At 42.3% G+C, this 22,339-nt stretch overlaps 3 protein-coding genes across 6 annotated transcripts in view; 2 read left to right on the forward strand and 1 right to left on the reverse strand.

Annotated features, from left to right (window-relative positions):
* Positions 1-11,534, forward strand: part of Dally (division abnormally delayed protein) — a 46,384-nt gene extending 34,850 nt beyond the window's left edge. The window contains exons 7-8 of one of the 2 annotated variants that reach the window (XM_071713494.1): positions 2,552-2,750; positions 3,321-11,534. In XM_071713494.1, coding sequence (XP_071569595.1) covers positions 2,552-2,750; positions 3,321-3,427 — 306 coding nt within the window. In that variant the 3' untranslated portion in view covers positions 3,428-11,534. Of the gene's footprint in view, positions 1-2,551; positions 2,757-3,320 lie in introns of both variants that reach the window. The other variant, XM_071713493.1, reaches the window with a different exon arrangement.
* Positions 11,535-11,811: 277 nt separating this feature from the next.
* On the reverse strand, positions 11,812-18,882 carry Ipk2 (Inositol phosphate kinase 2). 2 transcript variants are annotated; one of them, XM_071713503.1, is made up of 5 exons: positions 18,514-18,882; positions 15,473-15,668; positions 14,707-14,886; positions 14,142-14,402; positions 11,812-13,575 (listed from the first exon to the last, which is right to left on the reverse strand). In XM_071713503.1, the coding sequence occupies exons 2-5, from the start codon at positions 15,633-15,635 to the stop codon at positions 12,947-12,949; spliced, it is 1,233 nt and encodes a 410-aa protein (XP_071569604.1). In that variant the 5' UTR covers positions 15,636-15,668; positions 18,514-18,882; the 3' UTR covers positions 11,812-12,946. The 2 variants fall into 2 exon arrangements, with proteins under 2 accessions (XP_071569604.1, XP_071569603.1); XM_071713502.1 differs by having other exon boundaries at positions 18,509-18,881.
* Positions 18,883-19,210: 328 nt separating this feature from the next.
* Positions 19,211-22,142, forward strand: L(3)73ah (lethal (3) 73Ah). Of its 2 annotated transcripts, none has more exons than XM_071713505.1 (5): positions 19,211-19,428; positions 20,000-20,307; positions 20,395-20,540; positions 20,620-20,763; positions 20,840-22,142. In XM_071713505.1, exons 2-5 carry the CDS (start codon positions 20,031-20,033, stop codon positions 20,969-20,971), a joined length of 699 nt encoding a protein of 232 aa, XP_071569606.1. In that variant the 5' UTR covers positions 19,211-19,428; positions 20,000-20,030; the 3' UTR covers positions 20,972-22,142. The 2 variants fall into 2 exon arrangements, with proteins under 2 accessions (XP_071569606.1, XP_071569605.1); XM_071713504.1 differs by having other exon boundaries at positions 19,213-19,428; positions 20,013-20,307.
* Positions 22,143-22,339: the final 197 nt, after the last annotated feature.

Consider the following 22,339-nt stretch of genomic DNA (forward strand, 5'->3'; position numbering starts at 1 on the left):
GAACAACAGGCGGCTGACTCTCGTCGGAAAGGAATTTGCGACGATTGAAATTTAACAGCAAAAGTCACGTATCATTTTGTGGTAAAATGAAAAATTCCTTTCGCGTGTGCTGATTCAAATACAATAGATATGTAATTAATAATAAATTATATATATAATTTGATAATCTCTTTATGTGTGTTTGTATATATGTATGTCTACTTTTACATACATGTAAGTAAAGTTATAATAATTATAAAATTATACAAGATTATTTTGTTGCTATTTTAGAGTTTTAATTAAAAAAGCGAGATGCTAGTATCGCTGTGGGTTCATTAAAAATTCCTGTTCTCTCGCTTCCGCGTTGGATGTAGATCTCATCGCGCAGCGCGAGATTTGTCGCAATTCGTAACTGTTATCGCGATAGCTCATTGGTGCGGAAAGCCCGGTGACCCGTGACTACCAGACGTACGGACCAGACGAATCATAAATTCTCGTCTAATCTAGAATTATTCATAGAGCGACTGGGATTGCAGACGGTGTGTCGAGGCACGTGTCGCGCTGCGTGGATGGATTTCACCTGAAAGCGCACGTGGGTGCTTAAACCCGTTCGAGTAGAGTACAAACACATGCCGAGGGGGAGTAGCACTTCCGAAATAATTATATAATATAAAGGATGATTATATTACAAGATTTATAGAGATTAATTTTAGAAAATCTTATTACGCTTATATATGCTTCTAACGTTCATTTCTATCAACATATTAACTTTAATCTCGATTTAACTTACTTTTTATCTTTTTCTATAATTCTAAGAATTAAAAGTTGATCTGCATTGGGTCATCCCATAAGTAATGCGGATTTTTAGAGATATTTTTGCAATAAAACAAAAAATTTGACATTTTAATTTTAGTCCAAAATATATTATTTACAACTTGTTTCCATCTTAATTTTAAATTTTAAATTTTCTAGCGATAAATGTCTTTCAGTTTTGAGCTGAAGAATAAATCAAGCTCTCTTTTATATCGCATTTATTTATGGGATGACCCCGTAAATAAATAGATAGAAACGGACATAAGAGTGGCAACTGTCACATTTCTAACTGATTATACTTGCAACTATAAGATATATAAAATTAGTAAACTATATATAAGTACATAAACTGTAAAATTACAGAAAGTTCGGGAGTGCAGTAAACACCGAGATCGGGGACAGATTTCTAAGCAAATAAGCTTCTCAATTTCTAAATAAGTTCGATTATCGGGTGTCGCCTTCGTCTTTCAGCCGCTTCGTATTCTTCCACGGTATCTGCGGCGTCATTAAAGTTGGCAACCGCCGCGTGTAGGGCACACGCATAGTGCCCACACGCATGTTAATTCGCGTGCCGAGGAATCGGGCCGCTTACTTCTGATTAGAGTGTCGTGAGACACGCATATAAGCGTGTATACACGGTGTCCGTGATCGATCTGGCCGCCTGCCGTCCGAGCAACCGATGAGCTCGCCGATGAACGGACTCGTCCGAGTAACTTCGTTACTTTGTAATTCCGTAAACGCGAAACGAGATCTTCGCCGACGAGAAATTCACTCGGAATTCCCCGAATTGCGAACCGCGGTCCATTCAAATACACACCGTATATATATAACACAATCGCGCGATCGGGCGGCGTGATACATACGCGCGGCTGCAGGTCGCTAAACCGCTGAATAGTAGGACTCAAGGTATTATTGGCAGGTGCGAGCATTAAGTAATGATTACGAGGTGTTCAGGGGGAGCGCGAGATTAGAGGCTGCTTGTCGGCCGTCGATTTTAGCAGAATATAAATCCACGTCTCCGTTGTATTCGCGCGCGTATGATGTGACTAGACCCGAGTGTTGGCGATTAATTGGACGCTGCTTATATCTGTGTTGGGTCAAGTGGGTTAATTGAGATCTTTGGGTAAATGGGACGGCTTTAATGAGTTACCAATGACAAAGCTAATCCCTATCATCTCCTCGCGATCACGCGGCCGACTGCCGAGCGAACGAGCGCGCCCGCGACTTTTCCGACGAGACTGCGTAATGGCCATTAATTTCGGAAAATTATGCGTTATCCTACACTTACTCGGCGATTTCAATTACGCTCGTAGTCAAGTTGTAATTTGCAGCCACCTTGCTCTTGTATAACGAGCGGTATTCACCGCGCGACGATTGATAACAATTAATCTCGTCAGAGAAGCAGCGTCTTGTTTCTAACAATATGATACTATTTATAGACAGCGGGAAGTAATTATAGCGATAGGATGCGAGCCCGCCCTCAGAAATAATCTAAAGTATTGTATTTAAACACAATATAATAAAAATGTATGGAGGCTCTCTCGAATAAATCAAAGATTAATCAAATTCGCAATAAGAGCCAGTAATTAGGGTGCAATAATAAACGCTAATGTAGCACCATTTCCTTTAATTTGTCTATTAGACAATAAAATACATTGCGCCCTAATTACCGCGCTTGGATCTTATTGCCAATTTTATTAATCTTATTTGATTTGAATGACTCACTTCCGAATAACACGTGGTCGATATTCTGCGGCAGGTGGTGCAGTCCCAATTGGCGTCCGACTTCGGGCCCGACGCCTTCCTGGCCGACGAGGCCCTGGACGGTTCCGGAAGCGGGGACAGCCCGGGCTGGAGGCCGCACGGTAACGGCGAGATCGACGACGACGAGGACGGCCACGATCGCGACGACGACGACGAGGCGTCCGGCTCCGGAATGGGTGATCCCACCACGACAGGTACAGGTACTGTATCCCCGCATGCCGCGTACACGTCCGCATTGATTTGCATCTCGATAATGCCGCGGGTGCATTCCCGGTTGGAAACTCCATTGTCAGATGAATCCTGTGTACGGCGCGTATCGAGTGTCGTTATTAGCGATAGGACTTCGGTTCTCGGCAGGGTTCTACACGCGCGTGTATCGAATGGCGCATTATCCGATATATTCTGACAAAGGAGAGAGAGAGAGAAAAAATTCTTTCTTTATTTCGATGAAAGAGCGCTACGGGAATTGGTACAATTTAATTATGTGTCGAACGCAAAAGGCAGCTGCGACTGTAAAATAACGGCGCGAAATATCCTGATATCCTGGCGTGACTCCGTTATCAAATACATTTCGCGTGCACGTGAATATTATTTGAGAATACATTTCAACAAAAGGGATTCAAATAATAGAAGGGATTCGGATTAATAATGAGAAGTCCAGAAGATGAAAATTAGCTTAACAAAGACAGGAATATTCATTTCGTTGAAACGACGAGAGGAGACTTGATTTGCCAAAAATGAATGTGTGCGATTCTTCATTTCAGACTCGTCGATGAAGGCTCATCCGAACGGTCCGCCCCACGACGGATCGTCCACGATCTTGCTATCATCCGCGGCCCTCGCTATCGTCTGCGCATCGCTTATCGCTTAATCGGTCGCATTGCCGCAACGAGAGTACGATTTCGATCGCGATATTTAACGGCCCGGACGTAGGCGAACGTAGATAAGGAGAGTTAAACTAGTTTCTCTGTCGCGATCGGAGGATTGTTAGCAGGTCGGACCTATCCGCTTTTCGCGCGGGATTCTTCCGGCGTGCGTGAATGCCGATGAGCAGCCTCGTAAGGAGGGTTCACGGGTAGCTTCCGCCCGCCGGAATCGCGTACGAGCGATGCCGTTGATAATTTATCGGTGGCGTGTTGGGCAGCGAAGCGAACTGTTCCTGCCGCGATCCCGCTGGAAGGACGCCGCGGTTCTCAGTGATATATCGATGCGCATGGAATGTGTATGCGTGTGTGTCTGTGTGCTTATATGCATGTGTGTGTATGAGAGGGAAAAAGAGGGACGGTGTGTAAAAGTATATGATGGGGAGAAAGGGAAAGAGAGAGAGAGAGAGAAGAACGGCAAAACGGAAAGAAGCGATGGGCGAACCGAGTCTGAGACGTCGCGCTTGTAAAACGCGATGATAAATCTCGCGATGTTTTTTCCAGGTGCAGTTTTTTTTTCTTACAGCGACAGGAACGCTAGTTTTCTTTTTCGTGTAGATATCGATACCGAGGAACTGGAGCGCGTAATGTTCGCCTCGGTAGAACTCGAAATTAACGTTTTGAAAAACAAATGCAGTCTCTTCCCAAGGTTTATATTCAGAAAAGAGACTTTTTTCTAAGTTTGTAATTTTGCAAGATCCGTAGCATTTATGCTTTTTCCTTGAAGGGACAAGTGACATGCCTTCTGACCCTAGAGAATTGAGGAGAGTACTTTATCACTGCAAGTTAGATCTAGCCGAAGAGAGACGCAGGTCAGTATTCTGCATGTGACTTTGTTTTCGTGGTAAATGTTCGAAAAATTGGCGATTTTATTTTTCGCAAACCAAGTGAGAGAGGTATCGGGATTAACGTTGCTCAAACACGAAGCCGCGAGAGGAAATTTATTGAAACCGCGATATAAATAAATCGTTAGACAAAAGGGTATCGTAGAGACATATCCCGTTTAGAAATTGCCAAGTACACCCGTTATCTCACTCGACTGACTTTACGCGTGGTTTCTCGCGGGAGCTAGAGACGAGCCGTGGAAATGTACGGGCCTAAAGAGAGAAAAGTTTCTGTCAAACGGAGCGTACTCGCGCTCGAGTGCCAGTATTACATAAGAATGCAGGATGGTCGCGGCAGCCATCGATCGCCGGCTCCAGGGAGGACAAAACTTCCGATCCGAAGGTCGACGAGTCCGCGCTGTCCGACTCCGTTTATCTTTCGCGAGAGGGGAAAAGTGTGTCGCGCGGCTCTGAGAAATGGCTTCGAGGAGCGTCAACTCCTCTTTGTTATATCGGGTGTACGTGTTGTTAGTTTTGCGATAAGGCGAGGGATTCGCTGGGGAAGCGCCTAGAAAGAAATTGTAATTGCATAGAGAGAAGGAGACAGCCTTCGGAGAGAGAAACTCCGGTGACAAACCCCGCATTCTCTCATCTATATAGGGCGGCATCCAAGCCTCAAACGTGGCTCGATCCGCCGAATACAGAATGATCAATTATAATTTAATGCGGAATGCTCCGAAGGATATCGCGTACTTTACATTCTTTACATTAAATTTCTTTCGTTAATTACTGGGATAGAACGCGTGTAGGGAGAACCACGCGATTCGTTCGAAATCGCCGCAGAGGCATCCGCAATACGTTCGAAATTCTCAACTCGTCGGTTTCTAAATGTTTCTTTTTGTGTCCGTCTTCACCGTTATTGGGCTATTTGTAAGATAAAATCTTTTTTACTTTTATTTATTATTATTATTTTTTTTTAGAAACTTGCGTTTAGCAGAATCACATCTTGAATTATGAACCATACTCAATCTCGCGCGGTCACGTTGCCGGTGCCGAATGCCAGATGCGAGTAGGTATATGGAAAAACGAAAGTATTTTACCTTCACTTCCTACGACTCGCAGAAGTCGTACGAATATTGTTAGCTCTCGAGCCAATCGGCCACGAACAGCGCGCGCCGGCCAAACAACAGCCCACGTTAGTGTGCCTCGTATTTCTCGCGTGTCGGGGGTTTTTTTTTATCTTTTTTGTGTGTAAAGTAGGAAAAAGTGTCTTTCGCCGCGCCTCGTCCACGGCAGACGTCGATATATTGCAGATTATTATTGGAAACGACGAAGGGAGGCCATAATTACCCGTCGTCGATGATACGCGCATGCCATATGTATAAAATTACATATATGTATAATCATGTATATGTATATACCTATATGAGATATATACATTATATAATATAATATATATATATATATATATATATATATATATATATATATTATATAGATATATATATTTATATGACATATATATGTATATGTATGTACCTATATGTATACATCATGAAAGTTAACTAAAACGTATACGTATATGATCGAGAGCTGATTTACTTGGGACGACGCTGTTGCTACCCGGTGCGAACGAGATCCTCGAGTACCAGCATGGGACGCGTTTTCTCTCTGCGTGTGTGCGTACACTTCTGTGATTATCTTTCACGTTTATCTTCCTAGAAAAAGGGGCCTTCTTAACGCAACAGACAAATTTTTGCCGAATCGGAGAGAGAGAGAGAGAGAGAGAGAGAGAGAGAGAGAGAGAGAGAGAGAGAGAGAGAGAGAGAGAAATCGCGGAAATTCGTTGAAGCGTCCTCGAGTAGATCGCAATCGCCGTGAATTCTAAAATACGTAAGCATGCCATTTTTGCACCCGCGATCTTGAAATCGTCGATCGTGGATCACCCGACGTCTAGAATAATATGCGTGTTTTTTTTTTTATTAATTATATAACACTGTTTTTTTTATCTTATTGTTAATCTTGCGAGCTCGAGAAAATTAAATTTTTTTTACGTCAATCGACCTTTCGAGCTCGTAATGAAAACTTAATCAGGTAGAGATTTTTGTAGATGTTATAGACATAACGATAATCTTCTAGAGATATCGGTTATAACTTGTTGATTGTTACGTGTCGTGACAGTGGCGAACAATATTAAATTTATCGAAAGGTTGCGGCATAGTGCATTTATATCGTCCTACATACGAAGTGTCCTAAAAAAAAAGGCGTCTATTAATATTCAAAGCCGATATAATAGAGCTCGATCAATACTTAAACGCGCGGTGACGATTTTTTTTTTTCGTCGTCGAAATGCGTCATGCGTATTTTCGCAATCTCGTCAATGCGTTGGCTAATTGTAAAAGTAAGCAACGTGCCAAATCGATTTACCCTCCCCTCCCGGTTGACGAATAATTTTAATGCACGAATCAAACGAGAGCCGGTTATTGCGACTTTCAATCGCCGCATCGCACAATCACAATAGAGACGCTAAATGTATCTTTACAAGTACTTTGAATTTTTAATTTGAGAGCCACATCTCGCCGTGCCGCCGTGTCCACCTTTGTCATGGATTTTTACATTTTTTTTTTTTACATATTTTTCACGGGACTAATTCGGCGATAATTTCACGTCGAGAGCGTCGTATATGTGATCCATGGTCGCGATTCGGTAACTCAAGAGTACCGATGTTGAATCTTCGATGCTGTTTTTTTTTTAAGCACCCAAAGTGTTCCATGACTAACACGAGATCTTTTTCGATGCCCTAATCATTCTCGATTTTCAAGCGATTTGATGATATTACACGAGCTATATCTGATTAAGATTAAGGATCCTATTATATCCTGTCGCTTTCGCGCGAGATCCGCACATTAATTCGGCGCAGAGAAACGAGAGCGAAATAGTTTCCACCGTGTTGGAAACCGCCGTAAAACCGACGTTCTCGTGACAAAGCGTACACATTTACACTCGAATCTGGCGATTTGCTTTTTATGTCAATCAGGATGGTTCTCAGATTCCGCGGTAATGCGACACCGTGACATTTTCCAATTATATTAACTATATTATTTAAAAGCGATAATTATTTTTTTATGAGACTCACAGTATTACGTGTGTGGGAACAACGATTTTATATTATCGGTGATTTTAACTGGAACTTTATTCTGTTTTAATCCGGGAACGGGTGCCTGATTTTTTTGCATGAATGATCACCCTCCGGGGTGATTTTTACACTCCAATTAAATCTCTTTGTTATTAATTACATATTGCATATTTTTGTTTTATAATTAGTATTTGAGGATAATATATATAGATTTACTCGACATTTACTGAAAAAATAAGGAGAAACCAGAAAACGAAACTCCAATTAAATGTCATTGTTATTAATTACGTATTATTTTATTGTTCTATTATTTATTAGATAGTATTTGAGGATCATATGTATATACATATATAGATTTATTCAACATTTTCTGAAAGAAATAAGGAGAGACCAAGAAAATGTTAAAATGAAAGAAGCACTAAAAAATTCCTGTGAGCTTCATTTTTCGATGCTGGGGGGTCAAAATCACCCCAAGCGCTTGTTCCCGTTAATAATCTCCCGATGATCGTCTTCCGAAGAGAGAAGGGATTCTTAACGATATACTTAAAAATTAATCCCTCGCAATTTTTCCGAGTGATAAGTATCACGGTGTCGTATTTATCTCGCGTCTCCCTGCCATCCCGATCGACCTCGCGTTAATGTAAGAGAGCAAACAATTAGCAGCACAACGTGAGGGACGGAGCCATCGTTTTTTCCGAGATGGTGGCCGCACGACTCGCGACGCTCCGGCGACGCCGTATTCGTTTTGTACATTTTGATTTCCGGATCTTTGTGGAGGGGTGCCGAGTGCCTTTCTGAATATCCCTGGCCGTAGCGTCGCGTCGTCGTTCCTCGGGGACGAGAGGAAAAGCAGCCGGGACGGCCACCCCCGAATAAGGGTGCGAAACCGAGCACTTTCTCGCTATACGTATATTTCTAGCACGCGATGCGCATGTGTGTGTATGTGTGTGCGCGTGCGTGTGTGTATGTGTGAGAGGGAGTGAAAAAAACGAGAGATAAAGCATGGCCTTCTTCTCCTTTTGTAATTTTAATCCGCCGTATACTCGCCTCTAACGTTTTACTAACGCGAGCTCACCGAAGATATCTAGCAGTTTTGTAAACATTTACTTCACGCTGTTAGGATAACACGCCGAGCGCGAAGCTGCGGGCGAAGCTGCGGGCGCGAAGGAGCGGGGGCGGGGGTGTTTGAAATTAAGAATAAAATGCGCTTAAGTAATTTTAGGACGGCGAAAGCTTCGAGATAGCGCTTTCTATTTCGGTCTTATTTCACAAGTTGTTAATCCATCGCGCGAAATTAATCCTTCGCTTTTCTCGGGACTCCGCGAAGCGTTACGTCGAAGACGGTTTCGCGTGATCTTGGCATCTGTATTATCCTTCCGGTGAACTCGATCAGATATTGTTCTCTCCGAACGCTAAAAATAAGGAAACTGCGCAGCGTAATTCGAAAGGGATATCGGTTCATCCGAGGGAAGATACGAGCGACCGGTCGTCGTCGAACGCTGATTATCGAAAATGCGAATCCGCTTTAAAAATTCAACGTCCAATTGGGTCACTTAGGATCCATTGAATCGGACGGACAACGGTCCGCGCGACAGGCGACAGGTCCGATTCACTCTGGCAATCGGACGCGCCATTGTCCGCCAAGGTCCTTCCTTTCAGCGCGCTAATAAGATCGAGATCCTCGGGCCGGGGCCGAGCGCGAACGAGGCCGAGGAGCCTAATTCAGCGTGGGCCAGCCGCGCAATTGTTCGAGCTTATACCGTCGTAATTCTTCAATTTCGTAGCGGTCTTTGTCGGGTGAATTTAGGCGGCGCGTTCGAGTATCGTGCGCGCGAACTCCACGTCCTTGTCCGTCGTCGTCGTCGTCGTAAATGCCGAGTGTCTTCGACCTCGCCTTCGATCTTGCCTGATATCGGTTTCGCGTGATCTGTGCCGCGGTGATTAACACTCAATTTATTTTCAAGAGAAACAAGACGCCACGATGTACAATCAATTTAGAAGAAACGCCATAATCGGCGCGCAGTTCATTAAGTTGGAAATATGTGTACTAAATACGCACAGAATTATTATTAGGTTACCAAGATCCAGCTCAGACCGTAAATGGCGTATCTTCTATTATTTATTATTTCGTAACGATAACAATCACACGCGATTGTCGACGATTATGGACGATAAATTTTAATTAACACATCGCTGACGCTTAGAAAAATTGTTCGAGTCATTAGCGCAGATAATTGGAATTTATAAGACTGAAGACGCGTGGCAATATCGGTGTGGGGAACGACTTTAATTTAATAATCCAATAACGGATGGCCCGCTCCTTCGCCGCGGAAATTCACGAAATTGTCGCAGGGGAGAAATAGAGAGAAAGGAGGAGGGAAAAAATAAGCGGATGTGTGCTAAGAAAATACGAGGGAGAATGAGAGAGAAAGAGAGAGAGAGAGAAAGAGTAAAGCAACGGGAAAAGGGGTGCGTTGATCGATCTGTAAATATATAACGAATGCCTGCTGTATTTATATAGTTATATACGTTAAATATATCGACCTAAATGAAAGTAGCAGCTAATAAAAGCAACTGAAGTAATCATGGGCGAATTAACCCGTTAGTCGTAATGTTACAGCGAGACTAATTATTGTAATAAGGGAAGCACGTCGCGCGCGGACGAGGATGCGAACGCTCGGGCTATTGCCATTTGCCTCGTAGCGAAGCGATCTGTCTTCTTACCGCGGTTCTCTTCATTTTATCCCGAATTTCACGCGGAAAACGTAGCGATGGGCGGAAACGCGAACGATTCCGCCGTCGCTCGATCGAATCGCTTTGTAATTATACGTAATAGAATACGTAAATAGAAAAGCGAAAGGGAGAATGCGCGCATGGAAGAGAGAGAGAGAGAGAGAGAGAGAGAGAGAGAGAGAGAGAGAGAGAGAGAGAGAGAGAGAGAGAGAGAGAGAGAGAGAGAGAGAGAGAGAATGAGAGACGTTTCGACTATACCGTATAACGATTCAGTAGCCTAGCATGATGCGTATTTTATCGTACACACTAACAGAAACCCGTGGTCTCCTACGGAATTACTTTCACGTTTAGCTATTTAATGCGTTTTTATTGCAATATTTATTGTTGCGCCTGCGTTTACTATGTGATATAGGGCTACTTATATTATTGTCTCGTTATTGTTCGCGGTCTCGTTTAATTATAAGCGCGAACTAATCAACGCGGGAGTCTCCGCGACGGCGAGAAGCGACGAGGAGAGCTGAAAATTGCGATGCTCGACGACTAATTCGCGTTGCCGGAGCGCGATCGAACATTATAATTTGTTTAATTGATTACGGTCGGTCGCCGCCTCGGCTATAAACCGGCTTGACAATGCTAATTATGCATCCTGTAGTGATTGCAATTAACTGACTTTTCAACAGCGATTCCATCAATCTAATGCAGCTTTATCGATTTGGATTTTAAATTCTACGATACCGCGATAAATTCAGTATTTCTAATTGCCTCTTTATCATTTAAAATTTGATTTATCGGGAAAAATCAAGAAGATGGAATTCAAGCTGAATAATTTGATTCCAAAGAAGCCAGTCCCGACCTCGTTATAGATGAGCGAAGTGTGTATCCCAAATAAGTTCCGATCAGCTCTCGATTAAAGCACTTATCGAAATTGAACGAGAAAGCGTTAGCGAGGCGAGCGTAAGTAAAAGGGATGCTGTAGCGGAGAAGACAAATGCGATCGAGATGAACAATTCTATATATGATGTATATACGTGTATGTGCGTGCGCGTGCATTCGTGTGCGCGCATTCTAAAATACATACACCTACACACACATACACGCGCGCGCGCGCCAGCGTGCGACAGTGGCACGCGCGCGCGCGTATTACTATAAGTGTTATACGAGAGATTAAGCAAATTATTATTATTAATTATTATCGCGGTTGATTACGTCGCAACGGCGCGCCCGCCGATCGTTGACGATCTGTAAAAACTGTTTACGAATGAATGGCGAATAAAATATTATACGACAACGAGTCTACCTGTTATTGCGCTGACGACAAGTGGAAAAAAGTAGCTGTAAAAAAATAAAAAACGATAAAATTACTATCGTTGGATAAGATAATCGTCATTTCACAGCCATTAAGAGAGACGGTGAGTATTCATTTTGTATTTATGATTAAATCATGAAAGTATAATTAGAGAGATCCTTGGAAACCAATCGTTTAATCCCAATTATACAGATTTGCCATTTGTTAAGTAATGAAGAATTATATTAATCTGTTAAAGTTATAAAATATCTAAGAGTTTTTGTCACGGATTCTGCTTCATTACCGATACCAATAAATGAATATCAATAGAATGTTCAATAAATGCTCGCGCCCCACTTTACATCGTAATGTTTTATTGCTGCTGTTATACAATTACAATAATCTGCACTTTTTTTTATCAGGTAATGCGTGTAACATAAATATATGTAATGGCAGAATTAATTATGATACCATTAAAGAACTTTTCGCCATTGCAGAACGGTGTGTGTATGTTTACAAAGTGCGACTTATTGTCGTATGGTTGTTGGACATTTAGAATAAGATGTTCTCTGTCTTCTTTTCCTGTTTGTACCCGACTGTAAATTTGTGAAACCTTCACACGGCAAACGCGAAGGGTCGAAATTCCTAGATACTCTATACATCGCATTACAATTTTTTTTGGCAAAGTATAAAAGTCTTAATTATTTTATCCTAGAGAAGACATCCTTTTGGAATCCGTTTCAGAATTGATTGTGTGCCCGTGTTGGGCTGCTTCTCTCATTGTATCTTATAGCGAATTCGGGCGCTTGCACTAGTGCACACTGAGTGCGCACTAAGGCTTGTTCTTAATCAATTGTTATATTTACAGATCATCTTAAATACTTCTTAGTCTATAAAATGATTTGTACAGCATCCACATAGATATTACAAATTGTTTTATTGGCTAAAAAGTTTTTAAATGTGTATTTAAGCGACTTTAAATATAAGAATAGATTATAAACCAGCCTTAGTGCGCACTCAGTGTGCACTAGTGCAAGCGCCCGAATTCGCTATTAATTTTAAGTTTCGCGGAACAGTCTTGGTTCACGGTACTTCACTCTTTGTTGAGTAATTACTATTGAAATCAGACCTTCGAGAGAAATACGTTGCTTCAAGTTTCATCAAATTGCAGTTTTCCGGCCTTTATATTCGAAATGCTCTCACATTTCTTTAAATTTTAGTATTTTCTTTTCTCCAAAGAGCTACCGCAATAGCTCTCAAATGAACAATGTCCTCTCTTAGTCTAACGATTGTTGTCAAAGATTTTGTCGCTACCGATTTATCGTGTCCTCTCGATATGTCATCCCGATATCTAGATCCGATAACATGGATGACAGACACTTCGCCATATCAATATATCCTTGTCTGAATCTTATCTTCTATAATCTTCTCCGTTCACTTCCGGGAACATCGTCACAAGTAATACGTTCTTTGATTAGGAGAAACAACTTTAATGCATGCAATCGCTCTTCTTGATCAGACTAAAGAGGCGGATTAGCATCTGGATGCCATCCCGGTAATTTCGATCCAACTCGTTATTCTCTCCCGGGAAGACGTGCGTGAAGTCGATCATCCTCACTCTGACCCACTTGCACTTGTCCACTGGAACGTTTTCATCATCATCCTTCGTAACATCGTTCGTGCACGAAAATGAAAAATGGCTCGGGCTGGATCGACATAACCGGTCCACATTGGCATTCAAATTGTAAGATTTGTTCTGATTAGGTATCTTCTCGCACGGCATTGACACAGGCTCGCTCATACTTCTCTTCATCCTTGATTTGAACATTAAATCGTTCGTTCCAGATGAATACTGGTTAGGTACTTTACAGGGGACTGATCCACATATCATTTCTTTGACTTTCGGCACTGAATGGGGGACAGAACTATCATCTTTTAATGGACAATGCTGCCGTAAGTGTTGGGCGTCGTAGGCGACCAGAAGTGAGCTGGAGTAGAAACGATATTTCCGCTGCATGTTGAAGAGCCGCTCGATCTTGTACAGATACGTCAAGATTTCGGAGACCAATTGCCGACAGACTGGTTTTCCAGGTATCAAGTTCAAGAAGTCATCCAGCGCTGCGTGAAGACAAGAAGAATATTAACACGATTTCGAAAAATGGGAAGCTTAACAGTCTTATCACTAGATTAGATTAAAACACATCTTAAAGATTCTCTTTTCTTTTTAGTCATGTACCCGAGCTAACGATTACTGTTAAGATCCTAGAATGCCGATGTAAAATTATCGTTTGGTGATAATATGATTTACTCTGAATTACATAAATAATATTTTTAAAAGAAATAAAATGGATTGCGATACTAATTATATTTTTTTATTCCTAAGAAGATATACTTTTTCTGACATAACGGAATAGCTTTTATCAATGTTTTAGAATTAAAACTTTGTTCCTCATTCATTAGTATCAAAATTGGAAGGTATAATAATCTCGATTTGTGATCAATGAGTTAAAAGACTTAACTTTAACCTTAATCGAAAGCAGGCTATCCCGGTTATTTAAGAATATTCACCACCCCTACGTCCTGAAATAGACTTTTAATACTTGGATTCAATTGCATTGAACAGTTATTCGTTTTTTTCTTTTCTTATCAATTTCGTATGTCTTCTAAAACTCTAAAGCAGATACCTTCCACGACGCCCGCGACACCGAGTTGCTTGCCATAATCTCTGTCATATTTCCTTAATTGTCCAGTTAAGACAGAATATACTTGATAACCTGTTATACAAAAACCATAAGTACGCTTCGATTCGGCATACTTGAGTTCTTCCGTTCTCCTCTTCTCTGGCGTGGCTAAAGGGTCCCACGTGCGAGAACCGATCTTGATATCTATCACACATGGCTCGGCCATACCCTTTGTGATATTCCTAAGCATGAGGAATTTCGTACCTGTTATCGGACAAAACGGTTTAGTAAAGAAAAGATATCTAGATAAAGAATATACTTAATCATCCAAATATTATATTCACATCTCACGCTCGATTAATTAATTCTTATATTAAAATTACAGATAATATGTAAGTATATATATAAGTTACATAAATATATATATATATATATATATATATACACATATATTACATATACGCGCGCACGTGATATACGAAAGTTTTGAAAGAGTTAGGTCCTATTTCACAGTTTATTCACAAGATCATCGTATCACATTTGCGGGCTGTGTCAAGAAAATCCTTACGGTTATTAAAGACACGCATTTCCGTGGTGCCGTAATAACGCGGAACGAATTTTTTTAGCTCCGTTGCGACGGGATCATGAGAATTCTTCAAGTTTTCGTAGAATGCAATTTCTCTCTCGCCAAGGATCACTTTAGTCGCCGGTTTCAGTATACGGCCAGTCCGTCTGCATACCAGCATACCTGCAATCACGAACAATCCTTCATGAAGTTATTCAATACACACAAATGTTTATGTACGCAATCACAATTGTATTCTATCGTTATAAAATATTAATATCTTTGTATGTTTTTATTTTAGAAATCAAAAATTCTGCATTAAGCAGGAAAAGCACCGCTCCGTTTTGGCTTCAGATCGGCACATTGAAAATATGTAGAAGGCATATGTAGATTGACCTTGACTATTAGGACGTATTTTAAGCATGTATAGATACATGCGCAGAAAAGAAATTGGAGTAGAATAAAAAATGCTAATTTAATATTAAGCTAGATGCAAATAAATCAAGCCAATTTAAAAAATATCTCAAAATTTTCGAATTTTTGCTAATAAATATGAATATATATCTATATATATGTACATTAAAGATAAAAGTATGTTTAATATCTCAAGTTCCAAAAATATTTCTAGCAAACTTATCATCTTTTTCTTATACATTTTAATTATATTTATGCACTTTGCAAAATGTATTTGCTGTTTTACGCATAAATTTGTAAATAATGTCATTTTTATCACAATTTCAAATATTAATTAAATCAAATTACCGCCTACCGATAGTTTGTTTCTCGCCATTGAAGGGATGACCGGCTATTTGGCATTCCAACGGTGTCATCTCGCCGGGGAACATGCAGCCGGATGGCCCGGGAAACGCCGCACTGTCCCACTGTATACGCGGCAGCTTCTCGATATCGTCATCCGGGTCTACGGTCGTCATAATTAAACGGCGGTTGCGCGACGGTGATTATCTCTGTGAATTAAACAGTCGCGCGATCATCGATAGAGCCTCGCTCGCAGGCCAGTCTATCGCGCCAAGTTTCCATCTCCCAATAATAAGCGGTACAAGCACGCGAAAAATAATACCCTCGCGTTATCGCGCGTTTCGTTACCCGCGATACCCTACCTATGCAAGACCTGTTCTTCGTAGCCGCGCTACGTTAAAAAACTTTTTGCGCTTGAAACGAAACGTTGATGGTAAGAAAAAGAACAGAGAAGGCAACGCAGGAGTTTGGCTGACGAATAACAGGCCTATTGTTTCGCCATTACAATCTGAAGGCTGTTCTGACGAGAAGGGGGAGAAAAAAAGACAAAAATTCGTCCTCGAATACGTGTACCTTTTCCCTTACCTCGCCAGTAATTGCGCACCGAGATTAAAACAAATTCCAATATTATTAGATTTTTATTTTCACGAATACATTCGCGCGAAAATCCTCGCCGCGATACTCAGTCAAGTCTGCTCCTCTCTTTCGCTTAAGGTAGTCGACTCGCTACGTGCTAGTCATGTGACTGTTTGTAGGTTTTCACGTTCAGAAATATATTTCAGGCAATTTTTGCTAAGGGAAAAATAATTTTATGAATTATGGTGTAAAATTTCATACGTGACAAAGTATGTTACTTTTTCCAAATTCTGTGATTTTTCTCATTTGACTCCGTTTTGATCAGCTGATCATGCGAGTCGTCGAGAAAGGTTACAAGTGAGAAAAATACTTGGCAATGTCGCATTTTACGTCAATTACTGAGAAAGGGTTTCAAAACGTATGACAGGGGTGTCAATCACTATCCAATTCGGCTAAGAAAGATGAGCCCCATAACCTGCAACTACAGTGATTAGCCAGCGGCGTTGCCAAGTCTTCCCAACCTAACCTCGACCAAAAAATGTCTGCTCGATTACCGCATTTTCACTAAAATAAACTAAAAAATTAGCAGCGAAATCTCCGGTAAACTATATATTTTATGGTTGCATCGGATTCTTCGAAATCTAATGTACAAAAAGCAATGTTTTTTCTCACTTCATCTAATCGAAAAATGCGAAAATATGTGATTGAAACCGTGATAGAGCCTTCTTTTTCTGGCCGTCTGGTATGAAGTAATGCAAAATTTGTGATTTTCGAGATCGATTTTCTAGAGTAAATAGTCGGTAAGGAGCCACAGAAAAAATCGACTGCAAAGCTGATCATATAATTTGATATAAAATCCAAAATCGAAAACTTTATCTAATACATGCCCTGACGAGGCGACTACCTTAATCTCTGTCTTCTCTTATCTCTTTATCTAATCCTCTTTAGTTTATTCTTCCCGCCGACAAACGTGCGCGGCGTCCGTTATTATCGTGACGACGCAAAATGATAAGGCAACGATTTCTTTTCTTTCTTTTAAAGAAAGCGACGGCGGGTCTTTCCTCGAGCTTCTCGAAGGCAAATGCGACGGGCAGCGATCGACCTCGCGATTTCGCTACCTATTTCTGCCGCGAAAAGTGCTTTGTCCTTCGCCGCGCTTCGGAATTGTTATCGCCGCGCTACACAAGGTTCTCCGTAAATACGTCCCGCCTTCTCGCGATCGACGATCGACGTCGATCGGACTTCCGCGCCCCTCGGCGTCGAAGCTCGCTTTCCCTCTTAGTCCAGTCAAATTAGACACAAAAAAGGCTTTTGCTCGGAAGTGAAGAGAGATTTATGAAACCTTTTTAGGGTTGTTGGGGGAATGTAGAAGAGCTTATTTCTGAGTTTTCGGGTTAATCGGACCGATGGGTTTTTAAGGGGGGGGAGGGGGAATGAAAAATTTCGTTTTTTCGCAATAACTCGGCGAATTTTGACCGTACATGATTGACTAACCCCTCATTTTGTAGCTCTTTTTGAGCCCTACAATTCATTTCGTGAAGACCCTAACTTAAAATCAAGATTTGTCGAGTTCTAGCTGGTGAAAGTGGGAAAAAATGTATTTTGTCGCGGTTTTTTGCGTTTATCTCGTTTCCATTAATAGATAGAAATGTGCCGCCACTGACAAAGTTGTAGGGCTTGAAGAGACCTACAAAATGAGGAGTCAGAGTCGTTCAGATTCGTTAAAAATTGAGCCCAGGAAAGCCTCTGGAAGTCGCGCTTTTAACGCGTGGCCGATCGTCGCCGGCGGCGACGCGGGCGGCTTTAAAAGGGCTTTAAAAGAGCTACAAAATGAGGGGTTAGTCAATCATGTACGGTCAAAATTCGCCGAGTTATTGCGAAAAAACGAAATTTTTCATTCCCCCTCCCCCCCTTAAAAACCCATCGGTCCGATTAACCCGAAAAAACTCAGAAATAAGCTCTTCTACATCCCCCCAACAACCCTAAAAAGGTTACATAAATCTCTCTTCACTTCCGAGCTCAAATGTCTAATTTGACTGGACTATCTCCCGTCTTCTTTTCTTCTCGCGAAGCGATTCGACAGGTAGATCTACGGATCAAACCGCGAACGATCGATGTCCATTTCTATCAACGCGGGTTAATTTTAATCTCGGTTCATTTACCTTTCATCTCTTTCTAGTTCAGAGTTGGAAAAAGATAGAAAGTAAGTTAAACCGAGATTAAAGTTAATCTGCATTGATAGAAATGGACATAAGTCGCAGCGCCGGAGGCTCGCGAGAACCTTCCAAGCTTAGGCTGCGTTCGAGGAGCGCGCGCTATTAGCGCTATTTGGCTTATTCCGTTTCCTTGTTTTACCACCTAATGAGCGATAAAAACAGGATTGATGCAATAGCGTTAATAGCACGCTCCCCGAATGCAGCCTAAACGCATCGCGCGGGCCTCCGAGTACGAAAGAAAAAAAAAACCGCCTAACCTCACTTTTTCTCGTCTTCCTCGCCGTTCCTCCTCGGTCGCTCTTATCCTTCGCGCCGCGCGCGGGCACGCTTCCGCGTCGAGGTAAACGAGAGATCAACTCCTGAGTCCTGACTCCGGTCGGTTGTTACCCCGATCTCCGTGTGCGCGCTGAATATAACCTATATGACGACGCGAAGACGCGCGAGAGTCGCACGTGTGCTCCCTCGCCGGGCGAGTATCCCGCAGTTCTCGCCGGATAACGAACGACCGCGGCTTCTCGACGATATTACTGCACAACGTCGCGTTCTTCGCTTCTCGCGCGTCCGCTCCGCCTGCTCCGCTCACGAAACCGTTCCGTTGTGCAGGTTGTGCTTTGTGCGTGTCCCTCCTCGTCCCTCCGTTCCTCCCCGCTCGCCGCTGTCAAGGCGCTCCGTCGCGCCCGTGGCGTCACCTGTCGCGCACGCTCGCTTTAAAGCCCTTGTGTCCACGATGCTGGAAATTGCTGGAAATTGCTCCGAGATCGCCGAGATCTCAGACGGAGAAAAATTAACCAATCACACATTTAAAACAATTCGACAATTGAGCAATTTCTAGACACAAGGTTTAAAGGCCCGTCCGCAACGAGGGCCAGGAGTCGGAGCTCGCGGAGAGCGGTCTGAAGTCCGCTACGAGTCGCACGCGATCGGGCGGCGGCGGCGGCGGCGCCGCGATCAGTCCGCCTTCGGTCCGTTTTGTTGTCGTATGAGTAATGTTTGGCCACTGAGTTGTTTTTCCAAAGCAGATTTTTTTGTAAAAAAAACCCCCCTTGGTTTTGCGAGTCGCTCGCCGTGGAGCGCGAGGTGCGAGAATGCTGCCGAATGCTTCGCGGATCCATCCCGCAGAAGTCCGCGACGAGTAGAGGCTGGCGAGGCACCGCCGTGCGACACGCTCGCGATCGAGGTTAGAATCCGATAACCCACTTTCCGCTCTTGTGCCCTTGTGGTCGGCTCGGCGCACCGTTGTAATCGTGTCCTTGTGCGTTCGCAACGAGGCGAGTTGAACCGATTTGGGCCCCGATTCCGTAACTTAACTCCCTTTCGGTGGGCGCGTGGAGCATAAATTACACCCCACATTATTTGCGCCATAAATATTAAACCAATTAATATTTTTTGTTTACTGTTTAATATTATTCATTATTGGACATATCTTGAAGTATATTAACAGGTGGAAACTTTAATTTTAATGGTTTTTCTATAATAATCGGTTCTGTATCGAAATGAGTCCAGAACATTCATTTTTACAAGCTGTTGTGGGATGTAAAATACATCCCACGCGCCCATCGCTCTCTGTAACTCTTGACGACAGTGTCGTTATCGTTATATTGTCGTGGCGCAGCTTTTTTACCACTAAGAATTACAGAATAGTTTATATTTCCTCAAACCTGTTGCTTCTTCGAGTGGTTACCTTTCCTGATTCCAACCTTCTTGTTCCAGTAACCCTCTGTCAGTATTCGTGCCTAATTAATCATTAGTCCATTGTTACAGATAACATCTCTCTGTTAAATGGTGATTATCGATGCCATGGAGAGAAGGATAAAGTTGAAAACTCTGAACAGTCACATAACGTGCAAGATATGTCGGGGATACTTGATTGACGCCACTACGGTTACCGAATGCTTGCATACCTTCTGCAAGAGCTGCCTGGTGAAGCATCTGGAGGAGAAGCACACCTGTCCGACATGCCAAATTGTCATACACCAGTCCCATCCGCTTCAGTACATCAGCTTCGACAGAACTATGCAGGATATTGTCTACAAATTGGTTCCCGATCTTCAAGAGAGTAAGAACTTTATTTCGGTTTTCGATCTCCCTTTCTCCAAAAGCAATTTCTCTTTTCGGCCATTGACGGAAATGTTATTTATTTCAGACGAGATCAAGAGGGAGAGAGAATTTTACCGAGCCAGAGGTTTGTCTTGTCCCAAGGATATTTTGCCCAACGTTGGCGAAATCGAGGAAGAAAAGGCAAACGCGGATGCACACGCGGAATCGGATTATCATCGTACTGACGAACAGGTAAATCCAGCATCAAGAACACAAGTTTACGAGATTAGAATATTTAAGCAGGATTAAAACTAACGTGTCAAATTGGCAGGTTAACGTATGTCTGGAGTGTACAAACTCGAGTTTAAAGACTCTAAAGAGAAGGTTTATCAGATGCTCGGCTCAGGCTACGATAACGCATATGAAAAAGTTCATTGCCAAGAAGGCTTTGAACGGCATGGAGAAATATAGAGATGTAAGTATATCTGGCGACAATACGAAATAATATATCATCATTGTCATTTTATTAATTCGCCTTTATTTCTCCGCAGATCGATATTTTGTGCAATAACGAATTATTAGGTAAAGATCACACGTTGAAGTTCGTTTACGTGACGAGATGGAGGTTCCGGGACCCACCCTTGAGGTTACAATATAGATCGCACATAGATATGCAAGGCTAACCCTCCCACAATCGAGATGTACAAAAATCACGAAGGATCTGTTCCTTTATTCGCACATTTTTCTAGTTACATTCTTATCTTAATTGTTGTAGTACTTAATTCTACGTTTATCTGCGAAGTATTTGTGTGGAGTTTTAGAAAATGATATTAATTCTGCGAAACAGGGTGATATGTCGAGATGTGTTATTCGATAACAGCAGTATCCCCATTATTGCTATTGCGTATTAGGAATAACGGGACTCCTGTTGAATTAAGGATCATTCTTGTCATGTATCATAATTGAATTATAAGATATTGTCTTTATAGCTAAAGATCAATTTACAAATCAGGATTTTTTTCAGTAGCGCACACCGCATCCGATGATATTTAAATACGATTTATACAGGGAGGCGTCGTGACGTCTCAAGGGAAGCGGCAATCTGTATTTCTAATTCGCGGCGTGTAATACGGATCTTCTTCCCTCGTAGATATTCCATTATTACCGCATCGTACGGATTCTGTGCCTGCGCGTTAAGTTCCGGCGGACCATCTTTCCTTCTAAATGTGCAGAATCTCGACGAACGAGTGAGAACTTTCCACGTTTTGCGCTACTCGAGACAGAAACCTCGGATTCTCATTTTGTGAAATCGTGCATTCTTTTTATAAGCGCATACCCCCCCCCCCCTACCTTTGTACATAGAATATTTTTGACAGAACGCGAACGACATTGCATCGTAGGGATACGCAAGCTTTGTATTAGATAGATGAAGAAAGAAATCTGGGTCTGAGAATGATCAGGCCTTTTTAACTTTGTATGTTTATGCGCCGTACATATTCTAATCGCGTCTCAAGTTTCCCTCGACATCAGCTCGCGGTTAGGAAAGAGAGAGAGAGAGAGAGAGAGAGAGAAAGAAAGAGAAAGTATATATTATTCGGTGGCGAAATATTTTCAAGGGATTCGCCCACCGAGCGAGCGGCGTGTCGAGCGAAACGCGTGGCGCGCGTCGCTTTGTAGTGAACGATCCCGTTTCATCCGACGGTCGCTCGACGCGAAGGACGTGTAATTGTATATAAACGTTAGAAAAATCGAACGCGACTCCGCGCGAGGTAGCGATGCCGCAAGAACGCTAGAGCTTGTACTTGTGTATGCGCATCTTTATAAATTATTGAATAAATATGTTTTGTACAGTAACGTTTTTGTACGTCGTCGATTCGGCGCCCGCTGCTCACGGCCTTTGACCCGAGAACGGGCGCTCGGGGCTACTTTAAACATTCCAGTGTCGAAAAAATGTGAGGCTCACGTCGCAGTAATTTTAATGTGCTTTCGTTTTTTCAATACTTTTTTCGTTTCTCCTTACGTTTTTTTTTTTCCCAGAAAATGTTGAGTAA

The sequence above is a fragment of the Temnothorax nylanderi genome, unplaced genomic scaffold (genome assembly GCF_030848795.1).
Source record: "Temnothorax nylanderi isolate EJ_2023f unplaced genomic scaffold, tnyl_v1.0 TNYL_tig0124_pilon, whole genome shotgun sequence".
NCBI classification, from domain to species: domain Eukaryota; kingdom Metazoa; phylum Arthropoda; class Insecta; order Hymenoptera; family Formicidae; genus Temnothorax; species Temnothorax nylanderi.